General features: G+C 34.0%; 3 protein-coding genes across 4 annotated transcripts; 1 reads left to right on the forward strand and 2 right to left on the reverse strand.

Annotated features, from left to right (window-relative positions):
* Positions 1-3830: 3830 nt before the first annotated feature.
* Positions 3831-9690, forward strand: LOC120329382 (CD82 antigen-like). The gene is made up of 8 exons (XM_039395990.2): positions 3831-3965; positions 4383-4592; positions 4663-4737; positions 5730-5822; positions 5916-6192; positions 6466-6599; positions 8109-8192; positions 8669-9690. The coding sequence occupies exons 1-8, from the start codon at positions 3912-3914 to the stop codon at positions 8714-8716; spliced, it is 975 nt and encodes a 324-aa protein (XP_039251924.2). The 5' UTR covers positions 3831-3911; the 3' UTR covers positions 8717-9690.
* Positions 9691-10435: 745 nt separating this feature from the next.
* Positions 10436-12328, reverse strand: LOC120329380 (uncharacterized). Its single transcript, XM_039395988.2, has 4 exons — positions 12048-12328; positions 11384-11446; positions 11061-11269; positions 10436-10849 (listed from the first exon to the last, which is right to left on the reverse strand). Exons 1-4 carry the CDS (start codon positions 12310-12312, stop codon positions 10652-10654), a joined length of 735 nt encoding a protein of 244 aa, XP_039251922.2. The 5' UTR covers positions 12313-12328; the 3' UTR covers positions 10436-10651.
* Positions 12329-14614: 2286 nt separating this feature from the next.
* LOC120330444 (uncharacterized) lies at positions 14615-17040 on the reverse strand. 2 transcript variants are annotated; one of them, XM_039397405.2, is made up of 4 exons: positions 16764-17040; positions 16345-16407; positions 15829-16037; positions 14615-15600 (listed from the first exon to the last, which is right to left on the reverse strand). In XM_039397405.2, the coding sequence occupies exons 1-4, from the start codon at positions 17023-17025 to the stop codon at positions 15403-15405; spliced, it is 732 nt and encodes a 243-aa protein (XP_039253339.2). In that variant the 5' UTR covers positions 17026-17040; the 3' UTR covers positions 14615-15402. The 2 variants fall into 2 exon arrangements, with proteins under 2 accessions (XP_039253339.2, XP_077975055.1); XM_078118929.1 differs by having other exon boundaries at positions 14615-15603.
* Between the last annotated feature and the right edge of the window lie 512 nt (positions 17041-17552).

The following is a 17552-nucleotide window of genomic DNA, read 5'->3' on the forward strand; positions in this document are numbered from 1 at the left end:
TGTAACGATATGATAGTAATTGCGTACGCGATACTTTTGTATCAATCATTAAAACAATGTTCTAAAAGAAGTTGAGATTAACCAGATGTGTTTCAGTTATACGTTCTGGTAAGATGACGGTAAGATGGCTTCTGGAGAAATATTTGAATTATATTAATTAGCTCCACGACTAATGTTTTAAGGTTATTTCAAAAACATATCCTAAAGTATTCGAATGTATCTCAGAAAAGGTTCTTATAACTAAGTTACTTGAAGGAGTCATAGGAAATTGCCAATAGCAACCCTGTGTGACTTAAACAACATAAGTCTGTATACGTGATAACAGGATATCATACGTCATTTCCTGACGTAGGCGAAACCGCTGTTATACCAGCCAATTACGCGTTATAGCACTAGCGTTGGGAGCTTATTGATGAAGGTATAGGAAATGGTAGGAAGCATACGACTTATAGAATAATATATATATTAATAAGTAGCGTAGCATATATGGTAATTTTTATCTAGATGGGCCTCAATAATACCATTTCCACCCAAAAAAGTAACTCTAGACAAAACAAGGTACGTTTATTTTTTATTTTATAAATATATATCATCGTCGGATCTCGAGTATTAACCAGAAAACCTTTAGTCATTTGATTTCAACCTCAGTTGTCAATGAAAAAGACTTCTAAAAAGTGGTCTCCCATCGCCTGCAATTGAGTTCGATATTGTATTCGAATGTTATTGTCATCTAGTTCGGTATAAATATCCGGTAAATATATTTACTAAACAATACTTTGAATCAGCTATTAATAGATAGAGACTTATATTGATATCACATAATTGTTGTGTATGGAAAATACGTTCGTAAGAATGACGAATAGGATATTGAAAAAAAAATCAAATAAAATGGATATGTCTCTCCAGAACGAGCATCACTCAGACAAAATATTTGCATTTCCAAGGAGGAATAACAATAGAACTACACAGGCAGTCAGGAAGTATTTTAAAATGTATGGTAACGAAAATGTCGAAATGAAACTGCTCTCGACCGAAGGACTGACCATGCCTGATACCAATACTGTATTTGAAGGTGAAATAACAATTGAACTGCACGGGCACTGATGAAGTATTTCAATATGTATGGAAACAAAAATATCGAAAGGTAACTGCTTTCGACCGGAATTCTTTGATCATGCTTGATACCGATCTTGAAAAATTGTAGATTCAAATTAAATTAATGAGGTATTTTGGGCGTTTTGTTTGGAATTATATGTGAGTTTAAATTATTTGTGGAGTTTTGCCAACTATATTGTACTAAAAAAAATATAAGTACCAAACCAAATAGAATATTTCAATTTTTTTGTGTGCCTGAACTCGTCTGTTATATACACTTTTTGTATCTGCAGTTCTGTGTATGTAGACACATTCTTTGCCATAACCGCGAGCTCACTTCACTCATTAAGACAGTTGTCGATATTGAAGTGCAGTGTCTCCAAAGCGAGTTGTTATCGTCTCCACACTTGGTTTATAGTATACTAATTATTATAAAAGTGAATAAATGGTTTGTATTCGAATGAAACTCGACCAATTCCATAGTGCAATCAATAACAATTGATATCTAGTGGGCGATGCCCTGTATGTAAATACACAATAGCCTTCCGTATATGTTATTTATGCGTGGGTATAATATTAGCAATAGATGATAGATAATATGATAATTTACTGATCATCTATTAGGCAATTGTGTCGGGTTATATTATTGCCTGTTACGTTAAAGACCTCGCGATCCCATGATTTCAGTATGCAGTATATTTATACCGAGAATGAAATGTACTCATACCTGTATTTGTAATATAATAAACACTGAACGTAATGTCGCCAACGTGAAGATATTATTAAATCAGGTTGATGGTTTACTCCAAGAAAGCGGTCACTGTGTAACGTACCGGTATGATAATTCAGTATGGTAAAAGTCACCAAATTCTAGTATATATGACGTAAGCTGTACTATTGGCATGACTGGTAACCATCGAGTCAGAATCTAAGAGTTATGTCATTTGTGGAGAAACACTCTCATTGGATGAAAGTTCAAGATCTTTTTTCTTTGACTGTTTCAATCTGACATTTTTATTTAGAGATCGACAGGATAAAATGACATCAAAAATTTAAAAATCTCAACATGAGTGTCATTTCTCATTTATGGTTCACACAAAAGTAGTGGATTGCCAGCGGTATTCCCTTTCTTGAAAGTATACAATATCCAAGATATAGGTCACGAATGTCAAAATCAGTATTATGTTACTTTAAAATGTGCCGTCTATTTTTGTAAATTTTAGTTTTTATAAAAATAACAAAAAACTTTTTAAATATTAAAGTTTTCACATAAGCAGAACCACCATAGCACCATATCATCACAATCGAAGAAAATGCTTAACATTCATTTTGGTTACACAATTTTGCTGTGCCAGTTGAATTTGAATTTTCACTGCTTCAGCTGTGACCTAATGCCATCAATGTATATATTATGCATGGCTTGTAATTTTTATAGCTATTAGCCCATCCGTATTCAAACCATCCATTTTAGTGATTGATTGATTTCTGCCGGCATGTGTATTGATTGACTGAGTATAGGTCGTTGAATGCTTAGTAATTTCTAAAACCAGTTCTTAAGTTCGTTAATATTCTAAAATTCATCTAACTGGTTTGATTACATTGCGAAAAAACGCTTTTGTCACATTCAGTCATTTCCTCGTTGCTACTTACAATGTAGAATGCGTCATTAGACTTTACTGCGCGCGTGTCTATCATGTGCCAGGCAGCTTGAAATCATTTCGAGCTTGTTTTTATTTGTGATTTGGGTTTAACTTGTGAACTATTGTTTTAAATGTCAGAATAAGTCAGGTTAGCAAGATTAAAATATATTTTTTTGTGTTCATAGCAATGATGGGCGCCATGGTATTACATAGAATTTGATGAGCATTAAGTGATAAGCAAACAGGCGCAATAACTGCAATTACATAAGGTGTCCATGAAGGCTCAGACATTTTTAAAATTGCAAAAGGAATTTATCAATACCATATATTGTTTTGGCCCTCACAGATGTATTAAATGGAATAAAATACTATTAATGATTAGAAAACAACAAACCTGGTTAAGATATATTGTGAAATGACTTCATAACAAAACTGAAATTGTAAAGGGACTTTATGGACACTCTGTTTATTGTAGTATAAATGAAGGGCTTTTCCCTAATGACTTCATTGCATCACCATTCATACAATAAAAATATTCAATTGTTTCTGCTGAACCGGGAAGTGACAGCTCGCATACAAACAATAACTGGAACCCATCGCCAGCTTAATTGCAGAATATAGAATACTTGTATAGGATTTCTCATTTTCAGCACATTATTAACATTATAACACATCAATAACATAATGTAACCAACAGTGTTATTCTGGCTTTGTAACTATTATGTAATTCTTATTGTCCCGTATTCTTTCTGTAATCGACTAAAACTAAGTAATGTAACATTTACGTACAAGCTCGTCAATGTGGATACGATTGCCTGGCTTTCAGAGTCTGATTTTGTACAAATGGTCAGTCCAGTTTGTAAAGAATTAATTTCGCTCCACCGAACAGAAACTATACTGGTCTTTCTCGGCTACATATAAATATAATTATCTTTACTGAAGTTCGTTCTAAGCGCACGTGTGGAAACATTTTACTAAAGGTTTTTTGTTTATAAAACTATCCATTGTAACCTGGTATTCCAACTCGTATCTGTAAAGTGTACGTATTAATGTCAAATCATCCTAAAATATAAATATAACCTTTTTGCTTCTATCTTCAGAATACATCTTGTTACTGTAATTTAATAGTTTATTTAATATATTATAAAAAAAAATTGATGCGATAAAACAACAACGATGAATGACAAATGCCTAAAGATATGTCTCATTTCTTTCAATGTAATATGCCTGGTGAGTAAAATGTCATCTTCTTTTTTCATCTTGAATATACATAAATATAAATGTTATTAGATTCATAACAATCAAAGTCGAGACATCATCAAATTTTAGTATACACATGCCCCACATTTTCAGTACTAAACATTTAAAATTAATTGGTCCATTAGATGCAGAGAAAAGCAATTACAACAACAATAGCCCCCCCCCCCTAACAACAACAACAATCCATCACTCCGTCTCTACGGAATAAAATAGTAAACTGTTACTGCCGGAAAATTGTATACCAACTTTAATCAATCCGTGTTAACTAATTATTAGCTTGTTTAATTCAAATTTAACCTGTGAATTGGTTCATTTCTATTCCTAGTTGTTGTCTATTTCTGGTCAAGACTAAAAATCGTGTTTGATAAATGTATTCTTGTGTTTCAGTTTGCTGGACTCATCATGTTCGTTGGTGGATTGCTTTTGCAATTCAACGATACGGTACAAAATGTTTTGAAAGCCATGGCTATTAATACATCGGCTACCACACTTGGTGTGTTGGGGGTTGTGATGCTCATCGTAGGTGGACTGATTATGCTCGTCTCTTTTGTTGGATGCTGTGGAGCAATATCAGAAAGCAAATGCATGATGGGATTGGTAAGCATATAATCATCGAAATACTGCATATATTATAAAATGTAATAATTTTATTGTTTATTGTTTTCAGTATTGCGTATTCCTCATTCTTCTTCTGCTCGGCCAAATTGCGATTGGTGCTCTTGGAATTTATTATGGAAAACAGGTAGGAGAATATTATAGGCCGCGAAAAAAGTTACATCACGATATGCTTGATTAGGCAGATTGCGGGCATGACCACGAGAAATGCTTTATTAAAGTCATTTTAGTCATGTCTTGCACTGTAATTAATATACAGTATAAGTTAACCCAGCAGATGAAATCTGATTCATCAAACGTGCAATTGACGCTATACCAAAGAATTGAGTTTCGGTGCAGGGTGAATCAATTGGTTAACCGTAATTGGAATTTTGAAAGGCACAATAGACGTATAAAAATTACAGACACGCATAATCGAAACTGGTTGTAGTTTAATGAAGCATCCAGAAAACATCCAAACAGTGCATTATATGAGTATATAAAACAGCCTGATGTAACTATTGTTATTAATGGGCAACATACGAAATTTTGACTAACAAGGCAAGATCCATCGTTTTGTTATAGGATACCAAATATAGTGTATTTGGTTTGGTATTCAAATGTGCACTCAATTAAATTTAATGCAACCTATACATTATGTGACAGTGTCTTTTTCTCTTTTAGGTCCATGGAGTGATGCATGTTAAGTTATTTTTTACACGCAACCTTTGACACGCAAAAAAGTCAGAAATATCACTCGAGGTTACCACGCATAAACGCCGGTTTACCACTCGAACAATAGCGCCCTAACCGTCGATAGACCAAATTGCTACACGCGCAATGACCGTTTAAATTTAGTCGGATGTATAGCAGTGAAATTCTGATTCCCGAAACGTCATTGAAACTTGTTAACCGGTAAACGTGGTATGATGATTCAAATTGTAATCAGCTTTATGAATCAATTTGGGAAACAGTGTGTAATGATACCATATCCATACCTCATAATGACGATCCACTACATTAGCAGTTGGGCGTCACTCCGTGGTGATTTACGTTAAGTTACATGAGTGTTTCGGCCAACTAATAGTGGCAACTCAGTGGAATTACGAAAATAAAAAAATATCACTATTGACATTTCAGGAGGTCGAGGCTTCTTTTGAAGAACATTTCATGAAAATTATTAAAAGAGAGGCTGGAACTGATATGGATGTTGTCAATTCAGTACAAGAATTTGTGAGTAAATTCATGAGTATATCTCGCTTGAGATTCCGAGCTGTAATTCAAAACTCTAAACTTATCAAACAGAACATTAATTTTTTTTCATAGTTCGAGTGCTGTGGATATAATGGTCCTGGCGACTACAGTCAAAGAAGTCAGCCAGTTACAACCACAAGCGCAAGCACAACAATAATTTCTTCCAGCATAGCTTCAGTGAACAACACATTTGTCACCGTGGGTGTTGTCGAAACAACCCAAGTTCCAATAGCAATGGCTACCACTATTGTTCTACCAGCGGTGACATCCAGCAACGTCAATGATTCTACTGCGTCGTTTGTCTCATCCACAACTGCCACTACAACAGAAGTCATGGCAACTACAAATGGTTTGTAATTTTACTTTTTGGTATTCCATTTTTAGGATGAACCGCGAGAGTGACTTTCCAGTAAGTTGCTTGATTAAGGCTCACAATTTGAATTGTCGCGTCGGCTTTTCAGTTTGAATCCAAATAGTATTGGGCTTAACTGGTATAGAAATTATGCTTTGAGGAGTTTGTTTACATTTGAATAGAGAGCACTCGTTTCTTTCTATCTAACGCACGAATATTCTTTCTTACAATTTTTATTTTTAAAATTTCATTTGGTTGATATCTGTTTAGCATCAACAACTCACTACAGAGGTGGGTGGACTAAAACTTGCTGCGTGAAATCGGGATCAGGATATAAGAATGAAACTGTATGCAAGGATGCAAGCATGACAATAGAACAACTTGAACAGTATTTGTATGAAACGGTACGTAAATTTTAAGCGCACTAAAATCTATCCATGTATGTGATTTAGATGGCTGCTGGTAAATCTTTTCCCGGTACTCGTGAGATAAGACAGAAATTTCTTATCTCGATATAGGTGTTGCGCTCGATTCTATGTAGCCTGGTTACTTCTCACGCACATTAAGAGATTGGAGACTTCAAAAACGCGTCCCAATACCCCAGTCCTGACCTCAAACCTATATCGGTTAATTGTTACAACTAGTCCGTGCTTTCAAGCAATTAAAGTCTGTAAACAGCGGTTAAAGTGCCGCCAGATTCTTCTGTGCCTTTCAAATGCTGCCCCAATATAATTCAACTTGAAATCGGTGAATATCTTTAATAACAATCAACAGACACTTCAAATCAAATCTCGAAACATGAATCAGGAAAATAGAACTTGCCGGGTACCGGAAACGGAACGTTGTTAAAGGAACGGTTTTCTGCCAAAATAATAGATAAAACTAAATAGCTTATATGGCACAATTAATCAAATATAACAGCATTACCATTTTTTACAAGCAATAACAATTCACATCAATTAGCAGATAACCATATGTCACAATTATGTACGGATTAAATCACATAGGATAAAATAGTATTCACAATACTAAATTACAGAATGAATCATACAAGATAAAACAATATTTACATACCGAATGTTTAGGATCTCCAGGCAACTCAATTCAACGATTATAATCCAAAGTAAATACAACTTAACTTATGTGACTAAATACAAGAAACAGCATTTATCATTCTATTTGGACTATATTACAACCCTAGCCTGTATCCCTACATTATATTACAACTCCAGTGTGAACCGTTGATTTTAAACCCAATTAATAACTTCAATTCGAATCGTTTATCCTAACCGCGAATAGTAAACCCAATATTAAACACGATAAACAACTGCTAGCGCAATAGATTACACTGGATACAAGACAGAAGGTGCCAACTCATCGAAGCAGCGTGGTGATAATTTAGAATTCCCGGGATTAATCCAGAAACAGGACTATGTCGCAATAATGCTGCGTCGATACGTTTGCAACGTCTGCGTAACAACGTAAAACGTCATCAAATTAGAAACACGTTATGATTCTCGCTAACAATAGGATGGCGCCCTACCTGTAAAACTAACGCATCTCACTTATCCACATAGTAACTTAAGATGTCGTAAGCCATCTGAGGTGCTTGGCGATGGAAAGATATACCAGTCTTTTCACGTATAATCATCAAAGAAGGACTATGTCATATCAGCACTCAGCAGTACAAAGGCTTATTGTCGATCACGTCGTTCTATATATCGGTCGGTAGTACTCGGTACCTTCTTCCTAAATTAACGTTGTTATTTATATGGAATAACAACTCGTTACTGTATATTCATTTTCACAAGCTTCACATTTCCTCTATTCCACTATTTGTAGCGAAATTGAACAATCTAGACTCACATTGAAAAGTATTTGATATAACTTACTTGATTTACAAATGATTACAGGGTTGCAAAGATAGAATCGACCAATTCATTGATAGATGGGCAGTGATCATAGGAGCAACTGCAATCGGATTTGCAATTCTTCAAGTAAAATGAAATTACTTATTTTTATAATGTATTATATACCATACCGTTTTATTATCGTCATTGTAGAATGATTTTCACACTTGCAACTTCAAGAAACCCCTGACATGGGCAAACTACGGCCCGCGGACTAAATCCGCCCGTTGGGTAATTCAATCTGCGCCGTCTGATGCTGCCACAACCTAACTAAAGCCAAATTTTGATGTTTTGAAAAATACTCCAAGGAATTTGTTAAGATCGCGATTAAATTTAGTTTTCACGTCACACTTACATGGTCCCCCATAGTCTAGTTGTGCGAAATTTTTGGCAACCCTTCCAAATCAGGCATAATTATAATATTATAATGATTACTCAGTTGTTAGCAAATTTTTCTATCTACCATTTGAAATTCACTGCCAACAGATCCGACTGTACCCAATCTGGTTTTAATCGTCAAACACCCGTCAAAATAAACTAAAATCTTATATTAATTCATCTAGATTGTTGCCATAATTGCTGGATGCATGCTCTACAAATCATTGGACTGAAACCAGAATGACTGAAATAGAATATTCAAAGCAATTTTTATGAAGAATCAAACTGGTGTCTAACACCAGAAATGGATGCCTGCACAAGACAATATTGCTACTAAATAAACTGTGACTGATATGTATTTTTTATCATTAGTAAACAATTGTAATCACTCGTAGACTTATTCGCATTTTTTGTTTTCTGGTAGCAACAAATTACAACATGTTTAAACGCATTTTTTTGTTTGTTTAAAAGTGTCAATTTCACGATTACACACTAAATTTCAACGCAGTCGGGATTATGTCAGTTTTGTTAAAATCATTTTATACCGTGTTTCACGAAAATATGACCGGGTCTCATTTCAATTTCCTTTCGAAAAATAACACTAGGGCTTGTTTTGTGCGGATGTCTTTTATTTTTATTTACCAAAAACAAAATTGCACAGTAGAGAATTACGAGAATTTCAAATATACGAAATTTGAAAACCGAACTTTGCGCTATCGACTAGATCTTTTCTTATTTTAGGGCGAGCGCTTATATTAAAATCATTATTAAAACTCAGGCTAGGTCTTATTTCCAGGCTAGCTCTTTTTTGCGGGGAAATACGGTAGTTTCGATTTGAACATACGCTGTTTGAACATTTGTTGTCGCAGGAAACCGAAAAAAAATCATTGAAAATTTTGAATTGCAACTTCTATTATGCTTTCTTGAATTGGCGGAATCCCCAACTTTGGAGTTTTATTTTAGCTGCTTCAGTAACCTATCAGAATTTTATTGGAAATGCCATAATACTTTTTGTACCACATAATTAATTATTTATGTGTGACTTTCTCACTTCCTTCGAGTGCTTGATATTTAGCTTTAAGTAAACTTGTATAAAATGTAAACAATATCATTACAATGTATGTATTTGAGTTTCGTACCTTTACAATTTATTATTGATTTATAACAATAATCACATGGAAATGCTTTACATTAAACATTGTGTAAAGATGCTGTCGTAATACTTAAATAATCAAAATGCAAAAAATTAGCAGCTGAAAGAAAACAATTGAATTTTGGCCTGTAAGGGTAATTACAAATAACCATAGTTACTTTCATAGTTGCATTTTGTCGTTTTCTTCTCCGGGTGTGATTAATTGTTTTGTTTAGTTGATATTCAATATCAAATATTACAAATATGCATATTAGAATTATCCTACATTAGCTCATAATGAAGTATCTCTGAATAGACTTTGTTGCCAAACAATGTTTATCAACTCAAAATCCAAGCTGATTTCAAGGATCCGTATTTTACAATATCAAATTCTCTATGATACAAAGCATTTATGTAACTTTGTTGATGAAATGTTGATATAATGGAATGCAATTGTTTGTAAATAAAGAATAAAGTTCAAAAACTGCACACAATCACAAAAAGTTAGTGATGTACCCTTCATTACAAAGTAATATTTGATTACTGCTTTTCGCCTCAAAATTAACACAGAGAAAAGGGTACAGAAAGAACAGACGTTTGGATAATATAACTTGAATATATATGATGGCAGTGTTGTGTGCCAGAATCATTTAGTATATTTTAGTCGTCAAATACGTTGCTTTAAAAGTAAGTTATGTATGTTGCAATTAAAGGTATTATTACAATAATTGATAGATTTTTAACCATAGTAGAACCCGACTAATTCCATATGAAAACCATCACAAAAACCAGAAAAATACGCCATGTTGAAAATTTTCGGATTTTGTTTATTACCTCGGAGCGGTGTTACATAAAAAGATGACGTCTTCAAGCAGTTAAGTATTTTGGCAGAATATACAACATCAATTTTTTAAAAAGCACATGAAATCAACAGTATGACGTAATATAAAAAAAAATGGATGGGTAATATTCATAATTTAACGATCTGTTGAAAGAATGGTTTAGCTTGAAAGGTTTTCTTCTATATTGCTAAAGTTCAGATTTCACAGATTACCCCTTGTTTTTTATGGTCATTTTTATCCGGATAAAAATCCCACATACCAACATTGTTGTTGGACGCGTCAGATTGTGAGTTAAATGCTAGAACCGTTCTACCGGAAGCCCCGTTCGGATAACCTGGATGCCATCGTACATAGTTCGCTACGGATCCATCAGAAAGCGTTGCTGTGCGTGTCTGATTGAAGAAAAATGATCATACCGAAAAACATGAATTTTGAATTGGGTCCAACGACTAATATTAATTGAAAACACAATCATTTGATATGACATTTTTACTAAATATGATACTACTTAAATACTCATCATGGGTGCTCACAGACAAAAGAATTAATAAATCGAGCAAAACAATAACGTTATGAAGCAAATAACAATATTTTACTTTATACCCGAGTATTGAAATTCATTCCGGTCCAAAAATCATGCCCATTGCTAGCAATTGTCGAGATGTATTTTCTAAGTATTTCAAAATGGTCAGCGTCTACTATATCAGCTGCTTGTCCACCGACAGATTGACAAATAGCTCTGCCAACAACTGCAGTCATAGATGATTTTATTACCCAATAGCATTTGTTTTGATATTCTACAGGACATATTCCTAAAAAAAATTTGAATGGATATAGTATGTTTTCATATTTTATAGACTTATAGGCTTAGAATCAATACGGACCGAATATATGCAACATATCAATCAACAATATCATAAACTTACCTATTTTTATCCTTTCGTATAGTGAAAGTTCTCTTTTGAAAGATGCTAGCTCTTGCTCAACAACTGAAAAAAATAATTACAATAACGAGAGCCCAATGCTCAAATATATGAACATGAAAGTCAAATCGACGTAGTATCAAATCTTTTACAGTGCCGGTAGTCTGACTACCAAATCACTGAGATGGGATCGAAAGTTTGCGCAGGTTCTAATTTTGATGGCGTCAATAAACAAAACTTTGGAGTGAAAATGAATCTTACAGAGCCCACAGAAGTTGAAATAAATAAGTAATAATGACTGAATATTTTAAAGCAATTGGTCCAGTAGATATATATGAGAAAAGCGATTCTTTCACAACAACATAATAATAACCAAACGACCAACAGGTCCACTTCGTGTCAAATAAACGAGTTGTGTGATTTATCCAAAAGTAATGACTAGAATGTCAACAACATAGGGCAGCTAACTCAATTATCACAACTGGAGCGTCTTGTACTCAAACATGATGACTGAGTTGGGTTTTAACGTCCGTTTAATTTCTTTTCTACCAAAAACACCGTATGACTTATTAGTGAAAGTTTCACTAGAAACTTGTTGAAATCAAAGTTTCTGAACTCCTTACAAAAAACTATGTGCCTGCATCTAGAAAACAAAATACAAACTCACCACTCAATTTTCGTTCCACCAAGTCATTAACCCGGTCATAGTCTACCACCCCTGGTGCACCACGAAATCCGCGTGGACCAGGAGGTCCAGCTTTCCCAACTTTTGGAATAAGTGTTGTCGTGGGTTTCACTACACCAGTTCCTTCTTTCAACTCGCAATATGAGTTTATTTGTTCTGCCAGATATGAAAACTCAAAATTTTGAGATTTCGATCCGGTTATCAATAAAATTATATAAAGACCAAGTCTTACTAATAGTAAATTCATTCCAATTACAAGTAGTACCGATATGGAATAGCTGATAAATCAAAATGTAAAGATGACTCAGATGATCACTCATATACCGTAACACACATATTAATATCTTAAATCGATAAAATATCGAAACTTGAATATATAATACGCTTCCACACGCTCTCTTTGCGCGAAATCTTTCCTGTTCTCAATTATCAGTATATTAAAACTTCTACACAGATTTGCAATGTGGTGACATTTCCATTGTTGAACTAAAATATATACCTGAATCATTTTATTTTTTCATAAGAAGTTCTCTTTAGATCAGTGAAAATTAAAATAACTCAGTACTGTACAATAATATAGTAGTTACATATGGCTCATTGTCTCAATTTCGTAAGAAAATTGGTTAATTTGATGACGAACGATGTAAAAATAACTCGACATCTCAACAGATTGATTGAGCCAACATTCGACTAATTGCTGTTTTGGTATTGAAACAAAAAACTAGTTCAGCAAAACATTTATATTTCGTTCAATTTGTCAAAATTAAACTCAAAATATTTTTCAAAAACAATATGTAGAAAAGGCTAATCGAACTCTCGATCATGTTATTTAGTCTATGTGCATATGCATTTATGCGCGGACTGCACTTAATGGATGTATTTTGTACGTGCAAAATAATTCAAACGAAAATGATATCAATAAAACCGAAAAGTGTTGGCATACAATAGATTTTATAAAATAGAAAATTATATAATATTCAGCATTACCCAATCAGAAAGGTATTTTATTGTTTCTATAGCAAATTTTATTTCGTATTTTCCCGTAGAAATACTCATGTCCCTCATTATTTAGTATCATTTTATTACAAATTTTCCAAACATTATGGATTCATCAAAACAAAAAATTTTGATTTATGACGAAATGTGATATCAAAATATATTTTGAAACAAAACTAGATTTCATTGCATTATCAAATTGACCAGAGTTAACTATTAGATCAAGATGATCCTCCGGATAATTTTATATGCAATTCACTCACATACGCAGATGGCACTTATCCTTATTCCAGTCTCGATGGGAAGTCCTATAGAACACCCTTTATAACATGCTACAATTTGGAAAGAGCATACTTTGGTTTTCAAGTCGAGTGATCCATGGTTAAGTTTGTCTATACGTCAAATAACACACAATTTTAATGTCGGGTGTAATTCGACACGAATTATCGAATTTCTTCTGGTTGTTCAGACCACCTCTGAATGAAATGATTGGAATAAAATGTATAATTGTCTGTGACTCAAATTTGTCAACGGAAATTGAATATCTTTATCCTGTCAGGACGATATCCGTCGCGTTTAGTGGGTACCTCACTTGTACCCATAAATCGAAAGGCATGGCATGGAGTAATTTTTAGTATTTTCTTCTCATTGTCTGTTTTTATTCCAGCTACTCGACCAATTGCAATTTTCAGTGGTTAAAGATTGTTGTTGATGCTAGGAGGCTATTATTTTATTCATTTCAAAGCAAAATTTCGGGCTCCATGGAATTCGTTTCTCACTTTTTTTTTGCGTGATTACGTCGTCAAGGTTGCGCACCGTTCGTGGTTCCGTTATCGCATATCATCGATCTGGTGGTCAGACTACCTGTGGTGTAAACGATTTGATTCTAATTCGGTTGAGCCCCAATGTACATATATTTGAGCATTGCTCTCAATTTACATAGAGTTTTTTGTCTATCATTCGCCGTGCAAAGGAGGTGTAGAGAAAATGTTATCAGCATGCACGATCATATTATTTTTATATGCACATGATTTACTGTCACGAAAGTGCGCGATAGTTTTATATGAAAGAGAATTTAAATAAATGTAGTGTATGCAAAAACAGTTTTTTTTTTCAAAATATATTTTCTGCGAATCTATTATTACTGGCATGCTAAAAGCGCGCCGATCTTATCGGTACTGTGGCAAGCCCTCCAACAACGTCGTCATTCAACTCAAGGACGAAGATTGGACATTCAGTTCCCACGGCAAAGTATAAAAAACCTCCAACATCCATTTTACGTAACACAAACTGAATTTTGTCTCTGTATGTTCATTTCCAAAAATCTTAGTATTGGAAATCTGGAAAAATTAAACATAAGTTCTTATAAGTGTCTGTGTGTTTTACTAGCTGATAGCCTTGTTTTGACAAAACGTACATAAAAAGTCATGAACATGTTTTATTAAACTCAGAAATCACTTGTTTCAGATTCAATATTCATATAGACATATAAGCTTATATTTTGCTTAGTTCAAATTTGCATTAAATTTACGTCATGATCCATCCCAACTAGGCTAATTCAGCAAAGAGAAACAATTTACATTCAATCTATTTATTTATCATATCTCATGTCGTGCTTACTTAGAAGTTAAAAAATCAACTCGAAGAGAAGTAACTCGTCTGACGAACAGAACCTCTGATCACTAGGGTTAAATAAGACTTACTCAGATCTCCTAACCATACCATAGGAATTCAAAACTGAGCCCAATTAAACGAAAATAGTCAGACGGACAAAATGAAGTTCGTTTGAGTAGAGACAAAACGTTTGATAAATACTTTTCCTTCGAGCTGCAGGAGTTGATATTATTCACATATTAGATACAATAACTGATTTAGGTTACACCACGTTGCTTTCATCTTGTCAACGTTTTTCGACTTTCCTAATCCCCCAAATCCCAATATGTTCAAACAATTCATGCTCAACAAATTGAAAACTGCTCTAAGTGATTAACTAACGCCATACCCGACCTGTAATAGTAACATGGACAGATGCCTCGACACTCCATATGATGAATTACCCTTATCGAATAGAAAAATTGCAATTACTAATAACTGGTAAGCACTACTTTAATCAGACAATAAAAATGATGTGCTTGGCTGAAAATATGATCATTTGCAGTCATTTCGTTGCTCCTACGTCCAGTGCAGGTATTTTCTAAGGTTGTCTTCTGCTCCGGTATATGGAGTATGACTATGTTCGACTTAATGTCAAAACAGTCAGTTCCCAATTCATGATTTTTCAACATTCATGCCATGCGCAAAAGTTGATAATTTTTTTTTGTTTTATTTACAATGTTAAACTTCAGATTTCACAAATTACACCCGCTTGCTTATTGTCACTTTTATCCGGATAATAATCCCACATACCAACATTATTGTTGGAAACGTCAGCTTCTGAGTTGAACGCTATAACCGTTCTTCCGGAGGCCCCGTTCGGATAACCCGGATGCCATCGCACATAGGGCGCTGCGGATCCATCAAAAAGTGTTGCTGTGCGTGTCTGCTTGATGAATTAAAAAATGGGAGAAGATTAACCAGGAAAATTTAGTCAAACTGCATATTGTGGTGAGTACTCAACCAATATACATAACAAATTTCAGTCACTTCTAAGTGACTTATAAGCCTTACTTTTTGTAACTACTAACGCCATCACTCACGTGCAATTTCAAATGTTTGTTAAAAGTACTCATTATAAAGAAAAGAAAATATAAGTGTTTTCTCTTGGTACCTGAGTATTAAAATTCATTCCGGTCCAAAAATCATCCGCATTTGTAGCAATTGTCGAGATGTATTTTCTAAGTATTTCGAAATGGTCAGCGTCTACTATATCAGCTGCTTGTCCACCGACAGATTGGCAAATAGATCTGCCAACAACTGCAGTCATAGGTGATTTGATAACCCAATAGCATTTATCCCGATATTCCATAGGACACATTCCTAAAAAAAAACAATTTGAACAAACAATTATTGCCTATCTATACGCTTTTCTAAGAAGCAGAGTTGTCTAAAAATAAGTGTAAAAACCAACATTTATCCGTGAAACGTTGTGTGTTTTTTTGCTTAGTTTATTTCCGAATCTACCATTTGAAGTTGTTTTTGGAGGGTCCTTTTCTATGAACAAAAAAGCTCACCGAAAGCAATAATGTTGGGGATTTGGCAAAAAATTAAATGGGGCCTAAGACACAATTCGAGTCAAAGATAATTCGGAGAAGCATAGAAATCAACCTTAATATTGTAAACTTACCTATTTTAATTCTCTTGTAAAGTAAAAGACTATTCTTGAGAGATGATAGTTCCTGCTCAACAACTAAAAAATTGGGTATTGTATAATTATAAAATTTATAGAAACATTTGATTTTTCTTTTTGATATGATTACAGTCTCTTTATACGACTGCTATAAAGCTTAGAATAATTATTGGTTTGTGTCTTGTATACCCAGCTATGTTGCAGGTTACAAACATCACCCACCACGGTGTAATACATTGGGTAGGGTAGCTTTAGATTAGTACGACATCACGGTATAGTTCAGAATATAATAGTAAATATATTTCACCTAAAACTCCAATCAACCTGACTTTCAAATCGGATTTTTTGAACGTCTACACCGTAAAAATACCTATTCATTTGCATGCACATATATATAAAAATTATTACAAACTCACCGCTTAATTTTTGTTCTACCAAGTCATCAACCCGGTTATAGTCTACCACCCCTGGTGCACCTCGAGGTCCGCGTTGACCAGGTGGTCCAGCTTTTCCAACTTTTGGAACAAGCGTCACCTTGGGTTTGACAACACCAGATCCTTCCTTTAACTCGCAGTATGAGTTTATTTGTTCTGCTAAATACGACAGCTCAAAGTTTTGTGCGGAACCGATTGTTAAGAAAACAATACCAAAGCAAAGTCCCACTAATGTTAAATTCATCTCGGCTTTTAATTAATAGTATACCTTCTGAAATTAATACGAACTGCCGCGTAAAAATATTCACAACATTAATTTGATATACGATTACAGATATTTTAAGGCGCATTCCTCTCACACTACACCTATAAATAACACTTACAACTTGGAAAAAAAAATGAACAAATTATAGCCCCGTTTTGGTGAAAAATTTTCAAATTATATGTGTTCTTTTCAAATTTCGTTTATCTCAATTAAAGTAGCAAGTGGCGTTATGGCGATAATAAAGCCGCGAATTGTAGAATAACCATTTTCTCTTCGTCTGTCAAGTGCCTTATATGTTTGATTCAATACATTAATTAACAAAGCATATCAGCGCGCCTAATTTTTGCTTTTATCATTTTAAACCGTACAGTGCCTGGACTAAGTCATCTGTAAAACTATGATAGGTAATTCCACGTAATGTAATTCTTTATATATTGTACATTGAGACAAACTAGTACATTGACACTGCAGTATATTGTCTTTATTTACTTCGGGAGATAAACGTT

The sequence above is a fragment of the Styela clava genome, chromosome 12 (assembly GCF_964204865.1).
Source record: "Styela clava chromosome 12, kaStyClav1.hap1.2, whole genome shotgun sequence".
In the NCBI taxonomy this organism is placed as follows: Eukaryota; Metazoa; Chordata; class Ascidiacea; order Stolidobranchia; family Styelidae; genus Styela; species Styela clava.

Coding starts and splice junctions, on each gene's coding strand:
- LOC120329382 (XM_039395990.2), top strand. CDS start 3,912: ATGAATGACAAATGCCTAAAGATATGTCTCATTTCTTTCAATGTAATA. Junction 6,600..8,108: donor AACAGTATTTGTATGAAACG/GTACGTAAATTT, acceptor AAATGATTACAG/GGTTGCAAAGATAGAATCGA. Junction 8,193..8,668: donor TCGGATTTGCAATTCTTCAA/GTAAAATGAAAT, acceptor TAATTCATCTAG/ATTGTTGCCATAATTGCTGG.
- LOC120329380 (XM_039395988.2), bottom strand. CDS start 12,312: ATGAATTTACTATTAGTAAGACTTGGTCTTTATATAATTTTATTGATA. Junction 11,447..12,047: donor GGTGGAACGAAAATTGAGTG/GTGAGTTTGTAT, acceptor TATTTTTTTCAG/TTGTTGAGCAAGAGCTAGCA. Junction 11,270..11,383: donor ATACGAAAGGATAAAAATAG/GTAAGTTTATGA, acceptor AATTTTTTTTAG/GAATATGTCCTGTAGAATAT.
- LOC120330444 (XM_078118929.1), bottom strand. CDS start 17,025: ATGAATTTAACATTAGTGGGACTTTGCTTTGGTATTGTTTTCTTAACA. Junction 16,408..16,763: donor GGTAGAACAAAAATTAAGCG/GTGAGTTTGTAA, acceptor CCAATTTTTTAG/TTGTTGAGCAGGAACTATCA. Junction 16,038..16,344: donor TTACAAGAGAATTAAAATAG/GTAAGTTTACAA, acceptor GTTTTTTTTTAG/GAATGTGTCCTATGGAATAT.